The 23,574-nt window shown below is 37.6% G+C and overlaps 1 protein-coding gene across 2 annotated transcripts in view; it reads left to right on the top strand.

Moving 5' to 3' along the window:
• Positions 1-4,474: 4,474 nt before the first annotated feature.
• LOC110111438 (protein PIN-LIKES 6) overlaps positions 4,475-23,574 on the top strand; it is a 33,203-nt gene continuing 14,103 nt past the window's right edge. The window contains exons 1-5 of one of the 2 annotated variants that reach the window (XM_020843328.2): positions 4,475-4,811; positions 5,355-5,557; positions 6,227-6,306; positions 7,033-7,157; positions 15,451-15,572. In XM_020843328.2, the coding sequence (XP_020698987.1) occupies positions 5,369-5,557; positions 6,227-6,306; positions 7,033-7,157; positions 15,451-15,572 (516 nt within the window). In that variant the 5' untranslated portion in view covers positions 4,475-4,811; positions 5,355-5,368. Of the gene's footprint in view, positions 4,812-4,939; positions 5,097-5,354; positions 5,558-6,226; positions 6,307-7,032; positions 7,158-15,450; positions 15,573-23,574 lie in introns of those variants that run through there. The other variant, XM_020843327.2, reaches the window with a different exon arrangement.

Below are 23,574 nucleotides of genomic sequence, written 5' to 3'. Positions count from 1 at the left end.
TCATCAATATGTTCATCATGGACTGCTCGATGAAACAACTAAATTATGAAATAATGATCTTCTTTTTTACCAATTAAGTGTTAGCTTTCTTCATAAGAAACTAACTGAAGCAAGAAGAAAAATTGCAGGTGAAAGGGAGAAAACATAGTTTCTCAAATTCTTGATCAAATTTTCAAAGAATATCCCCATAAATCAAGGTATGTTTTCTTCAAATTAATGTTTTGTGAAAATAATCTAGTAAAAGACCTTCAGTATAACAAATTTATGCAGAAAAATAAAGTTTGCTCATAACTTTAATTTACGAATGGAAAAATAATTTTACATATGGTATCAAGGTCAGGTTAAGAACTTGTGATCTTCTATTAAAGATTATTTTATGTTTCGAAATTTAGTATGTAATAGAAAATTATAGTTTTGTTATCAATTTTGCTCGATATCTTTTCTTCCTCTTATGCTTTTTGCTGATGATATTCTTCTTGTTGATAAGACTAGAGAGGGAGTTGAAGGTAAACTTGAATTATGGAGGTCAACCTTAGAGTCTAAAGGTTTTTGCTTGAGTAGATCTAAAACGGAATATATGGAGTGTAATTTTAGTAGTAATAGACCTAGTGAGGGGATTGTGACTTTGGGCGATCAAGTCATTAATAAGAGTACACGTTTTAGATATCTTTGATCTATTGTTCAGAGTGATGGTGAAATAGATGGGGATATTATCAGCAGAATTCAAGTTGGATGGTTGAAGTGGAGGAATGCATCGGGCTTGTTGTGTGATAGAAAAGTACCCCTCAAACTCAAGGGAAAATTCTATAAGATGGTGGTGAGACTTGCAATGCTTTATGGTGCTGAATGTTGGCCATTAAAAGAGAAGCATAATTCTTTGTTAAGTGTGGCAGAGATGAGGATGCTCAGATGGATGAGTGGCTTTACCCTTAGAGATAGGATACGAAATGAGCATATACGTGAAAAGGTTGGAGTAGCTCCAGTAGAAGATAAGATTTAGAGAAAGTCGTCTTAGATGGTTTGGTCACATAAAACGGCGGCCTTCCGATGACCCGGTTAGGAGAGTAGAGGTATTAGATTTGACTTATGTTAAGAAAGGTAGGGGTAGACCTAAAAAGACTTGGTTAGAAAATATTAGGAATGACCTTTCTTTATTAGATTTAAACGAGAATTTGACTTTTAATAGGACACAATGGAGAAAAAGGATTCATGTAGCCGACCCCACGTAGTGGGATAAAGGCTTGATGTTGTTGTTGTTGTTTGTAGTAAAAAAAAAATTTCGCCCCTCCTAAAATATTATTTTTGCCCCCCCCCCCCCTCTCAAAACTGTCTTAACTTGTCATAAAATATTTATATATTTCTACACATTTTTTTCTAATATTCTCTTTCATGACAGTTTAATTACATCTTTTTTTTCTTTATTTTTCTTGCTTAAATTTAATTTTTTTTCATAATATATAGATATATAATATTATTTTTTAATATTTAATAATTTTGTGCTGTATTTACCCCTCAAAATTGAAGCCGATTCCGCCCAAACAAACCCTTAGTCCATTAATACTTTACTATATCATATAAATAGTAAATTTAGGGCCCCAAATGAAGACGGATCAAACAAACCTACACATCAAAACAAAGGGAGGATGTCCATAGCTTCAATCACTTTCACAGGCAACGCCTGTGACAATAATAAAGCTAATATTATAAACGACAAAAAAATATCAGTTTTTCTTTTTGATATTTTTCTTCTTCTTAACTTTCGCGTCTTTGCTGCTAATCATTTATGCAATATATTATTAAAATATGAGAACTACTATAATGCATAGAAATTTTTTATATAAAAATTTGTTTCATAAAAATATTTGATGTGGTATATTAATTAAAAATATTAAAAAAAATAAATTATATTTTTTTTTCTGAATTTAATTAATCTATATATTAAAAATAAATACAAACATTTTATATATTTTTTAAGCATTTAAACTAACTTTGTTAAAAAACAGCTATTGCTTATTACTAATAACCAATAATTAAATAAAATAAATAAAGAAAATAGATCATTAATGACGTATAGTTTGAGTAATAAATATTCAAAAGTTGTTGCGTGTAACACTCTGAAACATACATCACTGATATTTTTTTATTAAGAATAAATTTTGATAATTTTTTTTTTTTGAGGAATATGGGATTTACATAAAATATAGGTCTTAAATAAAGAATCACTAAAATATTTTGTATCGATTTATATTATAAATAATGTGTATGATATCCTTCAACTTCTTACATTTGAAACAAGCTCTCTTGATTGTGTCGTTCCCATCTAACAAGAACCGTATGTCAGAGTTATGATCACTCGTAATTGTTATCTTATGATCATCTTTACCAGACTTATGTTGCCTGACTGCCATTATCCGTTCACCATTGCTCGATTGTTGACATTTGTCTTCTCAAGAAGGTCGGCACACTCCATCACTTATAATTAAGTCGTCCATCTTTATTATCACCAATAATATTAATAAATGTCATCACATATAAGGTTAATGCATGATGCTGGTATAACTGCTGATGCCCGACATTAACAACAATGTCAATGCACACCATCATCTCTTAGATTGATTTGACTAGTTTGATTTGTTTAAATTAATGGTGTTCATGTTTGGTTCATTTTCGATTCATTTCATGATTATATTTTCTAAAAAAATAGCTTTATTGAGCTATAAATGAGCTATACTTCTTGATGTACATTAACTAAAAAACAAGTCTTATCGAGTCTTCTAACAAACAATTCCATCGAACATATCAAATGAAGTTTTAAAAAAAATCAAACAAGTTCGTTCACGAACAAATCTAATGAGTATTATTGAGCTATCAAATGAGCCCATTCATGAACATATATTCGTTGATACGACGTCAAAATTAGCTTGATCAGGCACGAATCTCGAGGCAAAAGCTAGTTGGAAACTTATAAATTAATTCCGGGAGCACTCAGACTCGGATTTCAGCAAGCTTATTGTCAAACTGAGCGTCTCGGAAAGACGAACCCAACGACACCAAGATCAACCCAATCCGAGCCCAAATAAGTCTGAATCAAGGACCCGAAGCGCTGTTGGAAGGTTCAAACCGCAATTTGAGTTATCAAACGGTCTCCGATTTTGACGAGCTTATACTAGAATCGAACAGATCGACGAGACGAATCCAACGAGCCCAAGATCGCCGAATTCCAACATCATTAAAGCCTTCAAATACCCAACAAATGGTGCATGATCAAAGGATTCAATACCGGTCGTCCATTCAAAACACTCCCAATTCGCCCCTGATCTCACGCCTATTTACGGGCTATGCCACTCCAGAAAAATTATAAATAGAGCCCTCATTCTACACCAAAGGGACTGAAGTGAAGATAGAGAAGAAGAAGGAAAAGGGGAAAAGGCGAATCCTCTCCTCCTCGACCACCGCCGGAGCTCTTCCTGCCGCCTGAATACGCCGGAACTCTGCCGGATTTTCGAGAAACGACGGGATTCTGCAAAACTTTGTAAATTTGTTTCAAGTTGTAATCTGATCGTCCCGATTTGTGGGACGAATCAGTTTCTTGTAATTTACAAAAACAATAGTGGAATTTTACAACTGGGCAAGGCCTCGTGGTTTTTTCCCTTTTCGGGTTTTCCAAGCATAAATCTCGGTGTTCATATTCTCGTTAATGTTTGTGTGTTATATTTACGTGCAACGCTCGGACGCGAATTTACAAACTCTACCGCCGCGTATTTTCTAGCACGCAACATTAGTAGTGCTTCCGAGCTACCAAATGAGCTCCTTCACAAACAAACGATCTGTGATTCATCTTATATTTGTTTAGAGAGCGGACTGTTCGTGTTTTTAGGCTGATGTGAGAGGTAAAAATAAATTATTAAATACTTTTAGACGAGGTTAGTAAAATTAAATCATTAAATTCAATAATATACATATTTTAAAACTCTAATACAGTTATAATCGAGCTTCTTAGTCGAGCTTTAATCAAACTTCTTGATGTACTTGTTTAGATGCATTAAATGATACTGCTCATGAACATAAACGAACCGAACGTCAACTATTCAAACTAGTTTATTTAGCTATTAAGTATTTATAAAGAATCTTTAAACTCTTTTTTTTTTTGGACAGGGAGTATCAGCCTTCGGCCACTAATCTCCCCGGTCGACCTAGCGGACAACCCACCCCATACTCATCCGGGTCAACACTTAAGACTTTGCACGAATTGCCATGGGATTCGAACTCGGTATCTGACCTATGATCAGCCAGCTCTTCACCACCAAGACAACCCGTGGTGGGTCTTTAAACTCATTTATTTATCCTATTAAATGAAACGAACTATTACTAACCGAACAACGAATAATTGATCAAAAGCTTGCTTTATTTGCAGCCTATTCGTAGTCGCCCGGCCCGGATTAGATTATTACGATAGTAGCCCGCGAGAACCGTTCGATAAGTGAGAGATGTTCTGAATCTCGTCCGCTAATCCTGATGGCAGAGTCGTAATTCGTTTTGTACGCGGTGGACTATTTATGTCCAGAGCTGACGATACGGTTATTCTTGAAGCGTAGGATATTGGTTTTAGCTTGAAAGAGCTGCAAGAGCGGAAGCATCACGGCGTCTTCATGCTGGATTTCGTCCGCAGCTTCACATTTCCTGGAACTTGTCCATGAATTCTAGGGTTTTCGACTGAGGAGACTACTGCAAGCCGATCCAAGTTTTCTTTTTCGAAGTTTCGTTCAGTGCGGACGTGGACGGATCCTGAGCTGATTCCCGGAAGATCATAGGTTGGTTGCTGAAACGTAAACAAAAAAACGTTATCTTCTTTCTTATCCGAACAATCCAGGCTTCTTAGGAGGCTGGATTTTTTTGATTTAGCTGGGTTGTGCTTCCAAAAGAGAGTTTGGAATGAGGCTTAGAGATGTCAATCGACTGTATGTAAGAGTTCGAAAACAGAAGGGACTGAGGATGTCTTGGGTTTCTTCTTTTGGCCTCGTTGCACAGTTCGTTGAACAACGTACTCATTCATTCATTTGGGGGAAATTTTTCACTTTGCAGTGAAATGAGTTTAGGTCGTCTTTGTCTTACATTTCTTACTTTGTTTCTGCAGTATCCCTTGATCGTACATGTTTGGTGTATATAACTATCTGAAAATTTATGTATTTTTATGACTAAGCTACTTGACTCCTTGTCTTAAATTTTATTTTCCCTTTTTTTTATCAGGTATTGCTGGCTTAGCTTCTTAACTTTCATGCTTACCTCAGTTTGATAAGCCAATACTATATTATACTTAATGATTGGATCTGCTGATGTTTATTCTTTTGATATAGCTGATCTGAAAACGATGAGGGAAAGGTCTCTTTTGGAGATTATTATGGGGAATCAAGGTGGTGGAGCAGACTCAATCCTGGCGTCAATTAAGTTTGCTGTTTTGCCAATTGCAAAGGTTTTCACGATGTGCTTTTTGGGATTTCTGATGGCTTCGAAGTATGTCAACATTCTACCTGCAAATGGTCGGAAACTTCTCAACGGAGTAAGCAACAATTTGTTTGCTAGTCGTGATGTATGCTTGATGGATATTTGATAATCCTATCTGGCACAAAGAAAACTCTGAATAATATTTCAGTAATGAAAAATAAGTGACAATCAATGTCATTGAATAGGTTTTAGCACCAGGTGCTAATTTATAAATTTTTTTGTCATAAATCGATAGTATTAGACAGCAAATGATGCACTGTTAATTTTCTTTATCTGGAAAAAATAAGCATTTGATTGCTTTCTTTTCTATGTTTATCATTCCGTATTCCTCAAACATTGTAACACTTAGATGATTTTAATACTTATCTGCATATCAAACATTGTGTAGTTTTGTCTTCATCAGATGATTCCTGTTAATGAGTTTTGAAGTTTTCTTTCACAAGCCATTTCAGTGCGATGCATTATTTCCATGGGAGCAAAGCTCTTTTTGTTCAGCTCGAAATAGTGTTGGAAATTGATTCAATTACATTTGCTGAAGTATATTGTCTTTACAGAAGAATAATTGTTGTATAATCTGTTGAATTTATCTTATTCATATATATATTTTTTTCAAGCTAAAATTTCTACCAAGGATTGAAAGAATGTTTTCACTAGTCTGTAGTTATATTCTTTGCATAAAAAATTTCTTGCATTTATTGACTGACTGTTTTTATTCATGCTGCAGCTAGTTTTTTCTCTTCTTCTTCCCTGTTTGATATTCTCTCAACTTGGAAGAGCAATCACATTGGAAAAAATATTTCAGTGGTAAGAAAAACGTTTTGGTTATTTTCTTTTATAGTCCATGAAATAGAGATTTCAACTTTTAAGTGTTTTGTCTTTATGTTTTCATTTTGAAACCTTTTGGAATATCATTTTGCGACTTTGGCCTTCATCTTTTATTTCTTTGTCATTTGTAATTGCGTTTGCATTCTACATCATACAGTTTGATGACTTGCTTAAATTGAGATTAACATGCGCTAAAATGCCAGTTGGTATGCTTTATTTACATGAGTCACCTATTCCAAGTTCTGGATGAAGCATTGAACTAGGCCTGACATTTCTTACTCTGTAGGAGCATTGAACAAATCCTGACATTTCTTAATCCCTTGGATATGCTGAGCTCTTCATCAAACCATAGTTTCTTGTTATTGTTGTGTATTCCTGTTTGTTTCTTATGTTTTAATCTTTTATTGGAACTGTGTTTTTTCTGTCTGCATATTGGATCAGAGGCATTATTATTTCTTTGGAAGGAATGCTTTTTGTAGAGTTTCTTTGTTTTAGTTGTGCTTATGAACAATTTTAAATTACTTGATATTGTTTTCTTTTGTGTTTTTCTGGCAGTTCTCATAGTGTAGCCACTACTGAAATGTGTTTTTTTTTTAATAAAAGATGTTCATTTTGGTAGTGAGGTATTAGATTACAACATCAGTTATTCACGGACCATATTATGATCTAAGAAAGAGCTAAGACAATATTTTTTTGAATGCCCAGGTGGTTTATTCCTATCAATGTTATCATTAGTTCAACAAGTGGCTCTCTGATTGGCTTTGTTGTTGCATCTATTGTTCGACCTCCATACCCCTATTTCAAGTTCACCATTATACATATTGGGATTGGTAGGTTAGTTTTCTTCAAATAATTTATTAGTATCATTATGTTTTTCTTTTCCTACATATGTTATGCCATTTTTATTTTTTTGATAGTTTGTTGCAGCCTTTTTATATGTCCCTTAAGTGCTTAATTTTCATGCGCAAGATTTCTAAAATGTCCGCTGTGTGTGTGGGTTACTTAGCGCGCTAATAACTTAAAGTAGAATCATCATCAGGATAGAGAATGACGTGCCATAAAATAAATAAATAAAAAGAGAAAATACAATAAAAAAGACTATGATTTAAGTGGTTCAGCTTCAGTAAAAAAATACACTAATTTAAGTTATTCAGCTTCAACCAAGCCTGTGGTTGCTGGAGAGGACATATGATCTAATTCACTAAAAGATGTAGAAGCTTCAATTGTGGTATGCAAAATGAAGAAATACTCAATTGTCTTTCCTGATTCTAATGTACACCAACACGAATAAGAAGAAAAAGCAATCTCTGGAATTTCACAAATTATGATTACCTCAAACAAGTCTTGTTCTTTTTGCATATACCATTCTGCTAAATCCTCCAAAAACCCTAGAACAATGAGCTTATATAAGGAACAAGAGATACCTCTAAGATTGATAGTTAAAAGCCGGCATCAAAATACATCTTCTTATAGCTGCCACTATATGCCGTCCAAAGAAACCTGAGAGGTTTGAATCTTGAGATTGCCATAATCTCGAGAACATGATTTAAGAATCCAAACAAGCTCAGGTTAATTGAGTGTTGGTGGAATTTTGAAAGCGGATTTTTCAAAGCTTGGTTTTCTTTGGGAGTTAAAGTTAAATTCTAATTCTAAAATCGAATCATCCTGTTAGAAAGAGTATATCACCTCGGAAGGTGAAAATAAAATTTCATAACAGCGTTCAGATTTAGAATTATGAAACCCATCTTGAATATTAAGACCGGATGCTGAAGAGAACTTCATATGACACCGAAGGGTCAAAATGAGGTTCAACTGAATATCCAGCTATAATATTTAAGAAGTGTGATCATTAAGTTCACATCCGAAGCCTTATCAAAGAAAGATGAATCTCCTCAAAGGGAGACAACACCATTCAATGATAATTCTTTGAATGTGATAATAACGATCATTTTTTTTATATTTCCAAAAGGAATCAAATATAAATTTTGAACAATCAATTTTTAAAATCAGGTGCGTGTGTGGTTCTAAATCTCCTACGAGCGCAAGTTCTCGTAGTTAATTACATCGTAGGGAGACAGAGTCCCCTACGAAAAATTTTGATTAAAAAATAGTGAAAAAATTTCGTTAACGAGTGATATAAAAAAGAGGTGAATTTTGGAAATTCAAAAGGGAATTGGTCAAAATTGAGCAGTTATTATCAAAATCAAGGGAAGAAAAGTAGGAGACACTTTGAGATTCCAGAACCATCCGGAAGTGTCCCAACTTAATCTAAGTGTTGGGCTTTATGTTTTGGATTGAAATGATATCTAATTAGAGTTGAGCATTTTATTAGAAATTTAGGATTATATTCTCGAAGTTTGGGGTCTTATAATCAAAGATCTGCCCCAGATCCTAGATCTGAATTTAGACACTGGACCACAGTCGTCCGAACATAACTAATGAGTGCAAGGTCTGGACTTAGCCCGACCTGGATTGGGGAGTCAGCTAACCACCTAATCGATTTAAAATACATGAGTCCGATCTTTTTATGAAAGAGTGGTATGGACGTTTCATTTAATGGTTTTGAATAGTTGGAGCCGACATATAGAGATTTCCCTAATTCACCTCTTTGACTTATGTTGGATGCAAAATGCTAAGTACAAATGCAATTAAAATTTTTACTCTTTTAATTTATTTCTAATGCAATGCATGCTAGTTAACAACCTCAAATCAAGTCTGCTTGAAAGTTAAAAACAAGCTTAGAAAATAATTTTTTAGAAGACTGGACTTCCCCAGGTCCGGCACCTCGTTCTCATAGGTCAGACTATCCGGACTCTACCCGCAGGCGGGGAAGGGTCTAAAGCAAGGAAAGAAGTAGTGCAGAAATATGCATGCGACCCCGGGGTCGATCCCCGGCTAATTTTCTAAATTCGTTATCTTTCTATGTTATTTAGACTCACTAAAATTTTAAACTTTATAATTATGAGTATAAAATTTTCACACCCTCACGAGTCCAGGTGAAAATAAAAGCGGCACACAAACGCCAAAAAATTAAGAAAAGCAGACAATTCTATACGCAATCATCTCAACAAACCAAATGTAAATGAATTAATTAATAAATGTCTATAGGCAAAGTTGCCTTGCTTATTACAAACCAGAATTTACAGAAAATAAAGTGGCCAGGCACCACTGACAACAACCCGGATTCTAAACCTAGTAGAGATGCAAGTGGTTTTGAATGAGATACTTTTTGTCTTCAATTCTTCAATCTTTTTCTCCTTCGGGCTCCTTTTCTTCAGGCTCCTTGGATTATTCGTAGTAGGCCACCCAAATGGATAAGAGGCCACTTCCTTTGAGAGGAAGGCCACTCTTTCTTCTTTGGGTAGGGAAGAAGTGATCCAAATTTGGATCTCTAAATAGAAAATGGCTACTCCCCTAAGGAGTGTCCTTTTCTCTTTGGAGTCCAAGCTTTGGATCTATGTAAATCAATTCAAAACTCCACTTTCACAACACTTTACATTTGCATAAATTACATTTATAAGAAAATAAAAAATTCTAGATTCTCCTGTAGGGTTATCCTAAGCAGTTAATAAATCAAAAAAATATTTATTCCCAAGCAGTTATATATGAATGTGCAAAAAAGGAAGTAAACACACTGGCCACGCTCTTTTTATTACTTTGGGGGCTTTAGCAGCTGAAGCACCTGTGCAAGCATAATTATAATTGATTTTTTTATTGGTTTAGCCCCTTTTTATTGCCCTGTACGAGCGTGGTCACCCTTAGAGAATTTTGTGAACATCCAGATCGCTCCTATCCTAAGGATAATGTAGTCGCCAAACACATCAATCATCCACAGAGTGCAGTAAAAAGTAAGCAGACACAGCAAGATAATTTCATCTACAACATGCAGTAAAATCATGAAAAATCTGGCACACAGCAGTAAAGTAAACATCGGCCTAATCTAGATCTAGAGTTGGTTGTCCTAGCAAATCATCTAAGGTGTGTGTGAAAGGTCGTGTGGCTGGGGTAGATTCTAGATTGAGTGATTAGTTAGAGTTATCTAAAAATTTGAGTTTGTTGAGGCATAAGGGAAATTTATGTTAGAATTTAAATATTAATATATTAAGAATTTTATTTAAATATATTTTAGAGGTTAATTGATTACTATCTGTGTTTCACACCGAGGTCGTGAAGTTTATTTCACTTTCCTTGAGGCTAAGCTAATAACCTCGTAGGCCTGGGTTACCTAGTAGTAATCAGGGTTGATTAAGTTAATTTAAATTGGTTGGAATTAAGATAAGTGAATTAATATTAAGGAGAGTTGATTACTGATTTTAGAAGATTGGTTGAGAGTTTTATTAATCAAATTAGAAAACTCTGGAATTTTAAAAGAATTAATGGGTTTTAAGAGATTATCTATATATGTCAACTAAAGAGTCAAAATTTAACTTTTAGAATTAGAGGAAAACTTAAAAGTTTCAAATTTTTAACAAATATTAGACATTATTATGAGTTGTTAGACAGGTGGCACACTCAATTTAGAGTTTTCTATCAAAAGTTATGATTTATTGAAGTTTTGACCTAGTCTTGACCTAAAGTTGACCAAAATGTTGACTTTTTGAGTTTGACCAGATTTTGGAGATTTGATATTTTTGAAAAATACTAGATTTTAATTAGTTATTAGCCACTGAGTTTGATTGATTAGGAATTTTCTACAATTAATAATGAATTTTAGAAGTTTGAGTATTTTATTGAATTTTCTAATTACCTTAATTAAGAAACCTTTTTAGTGGTTTGAACCCAAATGAATCATAAACTTCTTGAAATCAACCCCAAAGATCAGAGATGATTTAAGGGGAGATCAACAAGTGTTTAAATTTTTTTAATTAATTAAAATTGATTTTGATTAAAATTAAATTAAAATATATTTTAATGTCAAATTAAAGGTATTTAAATTTCTATTGATTAAGGGGCTACTTAGGGTCAGTTATAGGTATTTTATGAAATTTTTAGGGCTTAATAAGAATTTTTAGTGAATTAATTAGGGTTTAGGGTAATTCTAAGGAGGGAATGTTATGGCTCCTATTTAGTGAACCAAATGGACACCAAATCTGGTGAAATTTGGACTATGGGATCACTTGATCCCAAGGCCTAAACACACCAAATTTAGGCCTAAATGGAGTTCTCTAAGGTGGCTAACCAAGCCACCTAAGGTGATCTCTAAGTCACCTTAAGAAAATTCTATGGAGCTATCCTAAGGTTGGATTGAGGTAAAATCACTGGCCCTAAACCCCATATGCTTCACATCATCAGCACACTTAAAACCATATCCTAAATCTCATTGGATAGGTCATAATTTCAATTTAGATTTAAGGGTCAACCCATGACCCTTGAGGCCTTGAATCAAAATTGGAATATTAATGCCCTTAAACACTTCAAACAGGGGAGATAAAATTTGGGCATGTCAGGGACATGCCCAAATCCATTCTCCCAAAATTCCAGGCCCTGAGGAATTTATTTTAAACAATAAATGCAATAATTGACAAAACACTATTACTGAAGTTAAATTCAATACAGATGCAATCAGAACCTAGAACCAGATGGCTTTTGTAGGTCTCCCTGAGACCTTTCCAATGAGCCTAAGAACACATAATTGGATCAAGTGTGTAGGGAGATATCAATTTTTGAAGATCCCTTGATTTTTCTGTTAAATTAAATCCCCCAATTACCCAGTCAGCCGGCGCTTACACGCGGCGTGTCGTGATTGGCGGGGCAATCATCGGCGGCTGACTGGATACCGGCCGGATTAACCGTTGCCGTCAGATGGACGATCGGACGGCTACGATCAAACGGCCTCCGAGACCACTGGATCTAATCAGGTCAGGATTTTATCTTCAACCTCTCGCGCGAACTCGAGACCGTAAGGCTTCTCCGGCGTGATCCGAGCGATCCCGCCGGCGAACTTCGACGAAATTTCTCAGAGAGGATCAGGGGAGGAGGAACCTTCAATCCAACGGTGGAGATCCGCTGGGGTGAAGGTTTCCTTCAAACTTGACCGGACTACCTAGCTAGGGAGCTCGGGATCGAAATATTACCGCAGAGAAGGTCTCAACGAATGAGCTCTATCAGGAAGCTTCAGGGGATGAATGCGAGCAGATATCCTTCAGACGTCGGGATTGGAGGATGGCCGGAGGTACGACTTCAAGCGCGGTGCCGAAAGCTTTCGCCGGAGCTCGCTCGAACGGATCGACGGGACGGCCTGGGAGGCTGGGGAATGGTACTGGAAGGACGAGAGAGCTCTGGGGAGTGATTTCGAATGCTTAGGATCGAATGGGGTTTCTGGGACGAGTTGCCCTATTCAGCCACCTCCTGCGAGCTTTTGGACGACTGGGATTGATTGGGAGGGGCCTCGGATGGGCGCCAGGTGGAAGGGGACATCGCCTTAGAGGGCTCGTGAGCTTCAAGCCGGCGAGCCACAATCTTTGGAAGGCTTTGGGTTAGGATCGACTGGGGGGGACCACCGGAGCTTGTTCTCCATTGGTTCCGGCCGCCGCCGGCTGGCGTCTGGGTTGGGTTGACCTGGAAAGGAGGATAGGGATATGGTGAACTCAAGAATGAGCTCAATTGGGCCTGGGGAGGTCTGATTTGATCGGGTGGCTTGGTTTGACCCAAACCTGCTCGGTTTGGGTCGAATTGGGCTCAACCTAGGTTAGGCCAGACCCTGGGCTCGATGTGGGAGATGGGTCTAGGTCTGGTTTGCCCAATGCAAGTGGCAATTGGGTTCAATTTGACTGAGTTCAAAGATGGCTCGGGTCCATATGGTTTTGACTACTTTGAGCTAACCCAAAGTTTGACCCATGTCAACCCAAGGCATGGGCCGGCTGGAGGAGGTGTATTGGACCTAGGGCCACCTAAGGGAGGTGTTGGTCAAGTTCAATTGGACTTATGACAGGAATTGGCTCAATCCCAAGTGATTTTAGCCACTTTGGGTTAGCCTAATTCTTGACCCAAGTAGATCCAGAGGTTGGGCTGGTTAAGGGAGGTGTATTTGATCAGAGGGAACCCAATGACACCTTGATTTGGATTTAATTTGATAAAGGTTGAGAAATGGTTCAAAGGGGCCTCTCTTTGGGCACTTGGGTCAAGCCAAAAGGCTAATCCAAGTGGGCCCAAGGCTTGGGTCTCCAAGAGAAGTCTCTTGGGAGCCCAAGGAATCACCCCTTGGATTCAAGTGGGATTAAAATGGTCTTGATCAAATAGTTTAGGTGGAAGGATGTGTATAAGTCATTTGGTCAACTTGGTTGACTTGGTCAACCAAGTTGACCTAGGACTAGGAGATAGGTCCATTGAAATCAATTTGGTCATATAAGCCTAATGAATGAGGCATCAAGGTGTGGAGGGGTCATTTGAGTCAAAAGGCCTATTAAGGGCCCTTAATGGGTTATTAGGTCAACCTAGGTTGACTTGGTCAACCAGGTTGACCCAAGGGCAGTCACTAGGGTCAACAAGTTTGGGATGACGTTTTGAGTGTGTTGGAAGGGATTCCAAGGCAAAATGAGGTCCTTTTGGTCAAAATGACCATTTTGATCCTTAAGGGGCCTTAAGGTCAAAATGGGTTGATTTGGTCAATCAAGTTGACCCAAGGTTGGAATTGGATTTAAAAGGTCTCAAACATTATTTGAAAACACTTGAGGAAGATTTCAAAGATTGATCGTCAAATCAAATTAAGTCTAGGCCAAAAGTCCAAAAATCCCCTTGGAGGGCATTTTGGTCATTTTGGTTTTGAGTCAGTTCTGGGCCAAATTGAATATGGAAAGATGTAGACTATTGCTTAACAGGTCAATATTAAGGTATTGGGAGTGATCAAAGGGTTTGGAGGGGGCTCCAAGGTCAAGTTCCACTAGGTGGAAGGTCCAGTGGCATAGGCTGTAAATATTTGAAGGTTTTACAGCCTTTAGATTTCGATTAAGTTTCTAGGGTTAGAGACCCAGAATGGGCTCAAATTTGGAGGGTTGACTCTAGAGACATGTCATATCAATATGAAATTGATAGACTCTGAATCAGAGGTAGTTTGACTGGGTTTTAAAGTATTTGAAAAATCCTTGGAAAAGGCTTTTAGGACAAGACCTTTGGACTTAGGATTTTGGTCTGGATTTCTGGGTTTGAATTGGACTTTGAGTTTGAATGAGTGGAGTTGAATTATCTATATCATCTATAACCATTAGAGAGGATTATGAATGATATGATATGATTAAAGTTTGATAGAAGTACAATCAAGGTTTGAACTTGATTTGGGATCAGGATAGGTTTAAAGTCTTGATAGGTTTGAAGTCTAGATTTGATTTGAAAATTGAATTGATTGAAGTCTAGATTGGTTTATGATTTGAATTGATCAGAGATCTGGATTGATTTGAATCTAGATTGTTCCTAGAGTCTGGAGGGATTCTAAGATCTAGAATCTATAAGGGTTCTAGGATCTGGATAGATTTTAAAGTTTGGAATCTAGAAGGATCTTAGGGTCTAAGAAAATCCTAGGGTCTGGGGTCTGGAAGAATCCTAGGGTCTAGAGTAGATCCTATAGTCTGGAGTAGATCCTAGGGTCTAGATCTAGGAGAATCCTAGAGTTTAGGTTGATCTGAAAGAATCCTAGGGTTTAGAGTAGATCCTAGGGTCTGAATTGATTTGGAGTATGGAAGGGCCTTAGTGATCTCATACAAAAATGAGGTCAACATTGAGGTGATGGATGTGGTTCTGATGGAATAAATCCTAAAATAAGGAAATCTCAATTCATGCATTAGCTTATATAACATTCTCTCTCTCTCTCTCTCTCTCTCTCTCTCTCTCTCCTTTGTTCCTTCCAAGCACTTTCCCTCTCTCCCTCCCTCAAGCACTTTATTATTCTAATTTTTGCACCCTCTGCATAGCTGTGTTAAGTTCCTCAATTAAATTTGGATCGCAAAAGAAATTTGATGTTTTTCAAATTAGCTGAATTAACAAGAGTACAATTTTCATTTATGATAAGCATGGTGATTCTTTTTTAAAACGAGCACGTCCCTTGCATATAGCTCTGAATTATATGTAGTTGTCACTTGATACCACATGCAACTGCTGATTAGCATCGGGCTTGATTATTTTTGTGTGCAGGGAACATTGGAAATGTTCCGCTTGTCTTAATTGCAGCTTTGTGCCGAGACAAATCAAATCCATTTGGTGATTCAGAGAAATGTAACCAGGATGGCAATGCTTATATCTCATTTGGTCAGTGGGTAGGTTCTGCTGCTCATTCTTGTTCCATCAGAGATGTGGCTATTTAGGTTTTCACCACCTTGTTTATCTATTGCCATATGCTTCAGTAACTAATTGATTAATAAAGAGTTTTCCGGTAGATTGTGATTTTCTTAGTTGTTCTACAATACTAGCTAATTTTGTACTATGGAATATGTGTTTTTAGGCCAGGGAGAAGCATTAAAGCTCTTTTTCTTTGAATCGAGTAGAGATAATAAGCTTTTTTTAATGGATTAAAAGGAAAGTGTATTGTTTCTACACAGTATTCCAAAAACAACCCATTTCACTGTTATGCTTCATGTAGAAAAGTTAAAACACTCAATGAAGATTCTTATCCTGTGCATCGACACCCTCTACAAAATCACAAAGATAGAGAAGGCAATTTAAGAGTAGATTGTCCTAGTTGAGAATGTCTGTCACTTCTTTCGTACTTACAACAATGCATTGCATTAACCTAGTCAAGTAGTTTCACATAATGATATAGATAGTCAACTTCAGAAAAGTCTAGGGTAATCCGTGGGCACCCATAAAGTAACTTAAGATATAATCTGTTTCTCTAATATTTTTAGATCGGCAATGTTTGACCACTTGCCCTTTTAAAGAGGAAAATGATCTGCCTGAGGTTTTAACAACGATGGATGCAGCACACAAATAAATCTTTTTATGTTTCCAGATTGTCGAAGTAATGTGCTACTTGTTTGTCCAAATTTCTTATAGAATCAGTCAGAGCGTTTAAATCTGTAGGTCTCTAGATAAAACAATTACTATTTTTTGTTTTTTTTAAGAAATTAAAATATAACTCACATTTGCGTGTAGGCAGTCTAACCTATATTGTTAAACTTGAATCAGTTTTAATGCACTACAAGTTTCATGTTGGATGAGCATGATGATTCTTGGAAATAAAAAACAACAAACAAGTAGAAACCTCAGAAATACGAAGGTATGGACTGATTTTGTGATTATCTCTTCAAAAAGAAAGAAAGATACAATTGATCTACTATTTAAGAGGTAGATTGACTCTCCCACAAATCCTAGGCATCACTACAAAATTCTCAAAGAAAACTTCAGTAGAAAACAAATTGCATAAATCAAAATAACAACATAGTTAGTCCTAAATAGACTCCCCTAATTCTCTCCCAGATCAGCCACATTTTCCTAAATAATTCCCTCACAAATTTGAACTCAATTTAGATCTCTTTCCATAAATAATTCCACACAATTTTTATTAAAACTTTCCTAAATAACTTCCCCCCTTGATTCTTCCTCCTTGCATAGTAAATATTAACTCCCTGGGTCCCACAAGAGGGTTCGAAACTCCATCTCTGTTGCTCTGGTTCCCGCCCAGCTGTTCTGCTAGGTTCGGTTGGTCACAGTTGTTGACATGCAAAAATACACAGAAGAGCTGGAAGTAAAGACAGAGAAAGAAGAAGAGGAATAAAGGCAAGAATCTTTTGTATATTAAAAGTTTTCTACAGCTGCATAGACACGCAAACAGTAATATATATACTTAGCTAACATCAGCTTTCCCTAGTATCAACGGTAGATGGAGAGGAAGTTAGTAGCAGATTATTCAGATTTAATTGCAGGGGAAAGTGGCTGCCATAGCATCTATATTTTCTGAATATAGGCAGGGAAATTATTCTAAGTAGTGGCTATGTGGAAAGTTGCTGGAGCTGCTTTGTTGTCATCGCCCCTCAAGGTGATGGGAAGATGAACGATGGTCAGCTTGTCATGGAGAAGCAGAAATTGAGGAGTAGGCAAGGCTTTTGTAAATATGTCAACAGGATGGTCTTTTGTGGAGATATGATGAACAACAACAAGTTTGTTGGTAATGCACTCCCGTATAAAATGATGATAGGGGTGTCAAAACGGATCGACGGGTCGGGTTTGGGTCGAACCTAAGTTGACCCGGGTCTAAACGGCTCAACTCAAACCCCCGGTTTTACAAACGTGTCAGGATTTCTAACTTGGACCCAACCCGCGTGGGTTACCGGGTTGACCCGACCCGACCCATGATCCGTTTGCAAAATGCGAACCCAAAAAGAAAGCTGTGATTTTGTGAAGGGAAGAAGGTTCAAAAATGAGTTTTGGTGGCTTATTCAACAGCGATTTTCCGCCGCCATGTCGGTTGGAGACCATGTTCAATTTCATTGGTCTCTCTCTAGCCACTCTCGCTTCGCACGACGGATAGTTTGGCTGTTGCTTTGCTAGCGACTGTGGCCTCGCCGTTTCATTCTTTTTACTCCCGTTTATATCTGGTTTAGCTTTTGCTATCTTCTTTGCGTAACGAACAATCAGAATGGGAGAACTCGAGGGCAAGCGCGGAACCTCCTCGAGTGAAAATAGAGAGCGCATCTTCTCACACCTCATACCTTACTGCATAGAAGCTCCTTGAGGCTTAAACTCACTCGAAACATTAGGAAGAACTCATCCTTCCTCACCGAGATGGCTGACTTCCTTCGCCGCGCTCTCGAGGCTGGTCTGCAGCCTTGCCTCGAGTTAAGCTCTCCTTCTCGATATTGTTATTTTGTCAACTGCCTGCTGGATTTTTGTTTTTTGATTGTTGATGTTATATACATTTGTTGAACTCTTTTGCATTTTATGTCCAACTATACTGTTGAGTATAGAGTTTGTTCCCTCTCAGCCTCTCCTGCTTCTTTTGGACACGGCCGTTCAGTGCAGTTCCGTTCCTCTCTCTCGCACAACCCTTTCTTTCGTTCCTTTCTCTCACATAGCCAAACTGCCAATGCATTGGAATGGACATTCGCAAAGCTGCAAAAGACGATGAAACCTTTTCACAGTTCGGGTCGAATTCGGGTTAGCATATTGACCCGAACCCGACCCGTTTTGCAAACGGGTCAAAAACTTTAACCCGAACCCGACCCGTTTGTTAAATGGGTTGACCCGAACCCGGATTTTCCGGGTCGGGTTATCGGGTCGTGTCAATAATTGACACCCCTAAATGATGATATGTTTCAATGACTTTAGTTCTAGAGTGAAATATAGGATTGGAAGCAATTGACATTATTGAAACATTGTCACAAAAGAGTGACGTAGTTTGAAATAGAATGCTAAATTCTTGGCAAAGGCGATAGAGCCAAATAAGATCTGTTGTAGCAGTTGCCAAAGCTCTATACTCGGCTTCCGTAGAAGAACGAGCAACTGTTCTTTGTTTCTTTACGCACCAAGAAATTAGTACCAAGGAAAATGCAATAGCCTTTGGTAGACTTTCAGTCAGACTGATCACCAGCCCAATCATAATCAGAGTAAGAAGTAAGAGTTAAATCTCTTTTTTGAAGAAGCAAATCATGAGAGATTATACCTTTTAGATACCTCAAAATGCATTTGAGTAGCATAAAGTGTGCATTTATAGGCATATATGCATGGATTGGCATGCTTTATTGATGGCAAAAGAAATGCTGGGACGAGTAATAGTGATGTATAGAAGTGACCCGACAAGATGAAGGAAGTGGCTAGGATCCGAAAATGGCTGTTCTGAATCAGCAGTGTGAGAATCCTTAGTTTTTAGAGGATTGGAAACATGTTTACAATCTCGCATGCCAGCTTTATCGAGATTGTCCAATATATAAGAGGGCTGATGTAGATGAAGACCAGCTGCTGTAGACTAAACTTCTATGCCTATAAATTTAGAAATTGTACCTAGATTTCAGATTGAAACTTCTTTTGAGAGTGCTCAGCAAATTAGAAATCATAGATTGGTTATTACCAGTAATTAAGATACCATCGACATAAATGAGGAAGTAAATATGTGTATGTCGACGACTGTAGAGCATCAGCGATGGATTGGCCGAGCTGCATTGGAAACCAAGTTGAAATAGATATTGAGAGAGGGTAGCATATCATTGGCGAGGAGCTTGCTTAAGACCATAGATGACCTTCTTAAGTTGGAAGACTGATGAGGACATTGACAGACGTTATTAATGAGTTTATCAGCGTATGAATCAAAGATTGATGGCTACGATTCATAGTCTTTATTTTTGATGCATTTATGTATATTTTTGATGCATTTATGTATTGTAGTTTATTTATTTGCTATTTACGATTGTACCATTTCTTTTGAGTTTGCTTGAGTTGTAGCCCAAGGGGCATTTGAGTCATTGTTATTTTATTTTCCAGGCCTATATATTGTGGTATCTTCCATTGTAAAAGGACGATGATTATGAAATGAAAATTCAGTTTTTGGTTCTTGATCTCTTTGTGCGTTCTTGAGAGGAGAGACCCTAGAAGAGGGCATAGCATCACCCACCAGCCGCTGGTAGGAGCTGGGATTTGTGGTTAGTCTTCATATTCCTTTCCCCCTTATGCTTCCATAGCCAACCCCACCTCCTTTCCCCTCCCACCGTCTGCCGTCCCCCAATCACAGCCCCACCCGACCGGTGGACCTCATGGTTCACCCCCACCCACTGACTCTCTTCCCTACCACAGCCACGGAACCCCCCCATGCGTCCCCCCCCTCTAAATCTAAATTCAAATCAACCATAAAACCTTTCCTATTTTGGTCCCATTAATTTAGGAGCTGATTTAAATTCAAATTCAAATTTCCTCTTAAATGGCCCTCCTCTAATGTAGGAAACATTCCCAAATAATTTAAATCTGAAATCAATTTCTAATTTACACTATCAATCCTCTTAATTGCGTGGGACCACCTCATTAATACCCAAATCCCTCCCTCCATCTCTCCTTGGCCGCCCACTCCAACATTCCCCTTTTAATTAATTAGACCCCATAAATTAAGAATATAATTAATTCAATCACCCTCCCCACTTTCCCTCATAATTCCCACTTGTTTCATATTCAAATTTCAAAGACATTAATCTCTAATTACTCCATAAATTTGAAATTACTTTCAGATTTAACCTTTTCCCTTTTTCCCCTTTGGTTGGCCTAACTTACCCGACCCCCTCCTCCTCTCACTCTCTATCTTGTCTCTTAGACAATCATGCATGACCGACCCGGATGTTGATAATGAGTTCGTGGAGGATTCTTTGGGCCGAACCGATATTCTCCGATCTCCATTCTTCGATTTAAATTTGGATGTCAACGATTTCGTGAAAGACTACATTGACTGCATCATCTTCACGTTGGCACCGTCAATTGAGGAACACTTCCCCATCAGATCGTGGACAATTGTGGGGCGCCCACAAATCCATCTGTCGTCGGCCGCCTCTCCATCAATGAAGTTCTTGGGCTTCTTCCTAGTGGCGATCTATTCTCTAGTGTGGAGTATCATATTCCGCTAACCCAACGAGTGATCGAGTGAGGAGGTCCTCAATGTGAAACCTCTCATTATTAAATTGTGGATTATTGTTATTGTGCTCATAAAAACGCACTCTTTACTTTGAAGCTTGATTAAATTGTCTTGGTTAATATAACGTGTACTTCTTTGCCTAAGTAAGTTAAAAACTCCGAATTTATAAAACCTTTCTTTGTGTGAACGTTAATTTTATATTGGAAAAGCTTTAGACAATTGCTCTTCTTGATTTCTCGCTAACTCCTAGCACTTTCACATGGAAGACATAGTTAGGATGTTGAGAATCTTGGAAGCCAGAGGTTGAACCATGAACATTGTTTCATTCAATTTGCCATGAAGAAAAGCATTTGCTATGTCTAACTATAAAATTCACCAATTAAATTGTAAAGCAACTGTTAGAAACAATCGAATTGTTGGAAGCTTGGCAACATGACTAAAGGTGTCAAAATAGTCATATCCAAATTATTGTTTAAAGCCTTGGGGCAACAAGCCGAGCTTCGTATCTAGCAATAGATCCATCATAGTTCTGTTTCAACTTGAAATCCCATTTGCAACCAACTATATTTTGAGCTAGTGTAGGTGGAATAAGATCCCAAGTACCTTGTGCTTGAAGAGCATGAAATTTTGAGGACATAGCCTTTCACCATTTAGGAGATCTCACAGAAAAAGAGTAGCAAGTTGAAGTGTGGAGAAGGATATGGGAATGAGAAAGATTGAGAATTTGGTGAGGACGAAGTGAACCGGTTTGGGAACGTGTTCATGGGGTGGTGAGGTGTGGCATTTTCAGAAGAGCTGGAAGTATGAGATGAATTGAGTAGTGGAAAAGGTGGAATACTACAAGTAGAAGGGGATGAAGAATCGGATGCTGATTGGGTAGTGGAGGAATTTGGAATATTATTAGTTTTTGGAGTAGTGGAATTGTGTGGTGGAGATTTTGTAGAGTAAGATATTGGTAGAAGTGTCTTTGGAGATGTGAATCACTATCGAAAAACTAGTCGGTGGGGGTAGTTGGTGCGGAAGAGAGAAAAGCTTGTGGAGACGAGGAAGAAGATGGAATAAAATTCATATTAGATCGGTGCCAGCAGCTGAAGACACTATGTCCATTTTTTTACGCAAATTTGACACTCGGCTGCATAGTTCCGAAGTTTGCCACCCTTGGTAATGACATTGTGGTGAGCAAAACTTCTACCATATGGTGAAAAAATTGAACGACCTCGGTCACGAGAAGAGAAGCGACTGCGACCACGTCCACGGTATGAAAAGAGGGCAAGCTGAAAATCTGACGTAGCTGTTTTATTCGGAATGATTAAGTCATAGACAACTTCATTAGCTAAGTTAACTTCCTCACTGCATAGCAGTGAATACAGATCATCTAAACTTATGGGTGTATGTTTAATTCTGATAGCAGTTTTGAAAGCCTGATAGGTGGAAGGGAGTCCGTTGAAGACATACAGGATAATGTCTTCAATGTCCATCGAACAACCTGCTGTAGCAATATTGTCAACAATGAGTTTGAAAATCGAAAGATACTCTGTCATGGACTGATCTATCATAGAAATCTGGTGGAGTTCATTTTTGAGTTGAATCACACGAGATTTATTTTTAGCTTGAAGCCATTTCTCAAGAGTCAGCCAAATAGAATCTAGGTTCAAAACATAGGGAAGAATGAATGGTGATATGATGGAGAAAATGTCTATTGTAAGGTTTTGATCAATGAGTAACCATAGGGTAAACTGGGGATTCAAAGAAGGTTTTCCGGTGTTGTAGAGAACTTAACGCGGAGGATGAACAATGGTACCATCTAAGTACTCATCATAACCATTTGCAATAAATATTTTGGAGATTTGAGACCTCCAAGTGGGATAGTTATCACTTAGAAGCTGAGTGTGAACAATTTTTTTGATATTGCTCGTCAAAAACTTTAGTTGGGAGGGAATTGAGACATCACTGAGCTTGATCAGAGAAGTGTTGTTCGACTGTAGCTCTGTTACCAAGTTGTCGTGCAAAAAATACAGAGAAGGGCCGCAAGTAAAGATAAAGCAAGAAGAAGAGGAATAAAGGCAAGCACCTTTTGTATATTAAAAGTTTTCTACAAGCACATAGACACACAAACTGTAATATATAAACTTAGCCAACATCAGCTTTCTCTAGCATCAACGGTAGATGGAGAGGAAGTTAGTAGCGGATGGTTCAGATTTAATTTCGTGTCTGTCATGGCAGCTATATTTCTGAACAAAGGCAGGGAAACTATTCTAAGTAGTGGTGGTGTGGAAAGTTGCCTGAGTCGCTTTGTTGTCAACAGCCGGGCGGTTGTCTCCTGCACCCCAAGGCGTGGGCGTAACAGAGTAATTGTATATTTTTAGTTTTCAACGTCATGCCCACATTACAATATTTATTACATTTAATTGTCGAACCAAACCTTATTAATTGTTTGATTAAAGAATTCCGTTTACATGCATATCCTTTAGGAATAACTTGATATGCATATTGTTTAACAAAACTGGAAAGTATAAAACGAGTCTTATATGTTTTCTATCCTCATTCATATATTGCTTCAAATTGTAGGTTCCATCAATGCTTTGCTCCATCTTTTTCTTCTATCACTCAATTATTTTTATATTTAAGCAATTGTAATCCAGATCTGTAGCTGCAATTCTTGTCTACCTGAAGCTGCTTTTACTTGTACGTTTACAGTGTGGAACTTTGAATAC

Source organism: Dendrobium catenatum, unplaced genomic scaffold (assembly GCF_001605985.2).
Source record: "Dendrobium catenatum unplaced genomic scaffold, ASM160598v2 fragScaff_scaffold_1414, whole genome shotgun sequence".
Lineage (NCBI taxonomy): Eukaryota > Viridiplantae > Streptophyta > Magnoliopsida > Asparagales > Orchidaceae > Dendrobium > Dendrobium catenatum.
The sequence above is the reverse complement of the archived record's forward strand: the minus strand, read 5'-3'. Positions and strand labels throughout refer to the sequence as shown.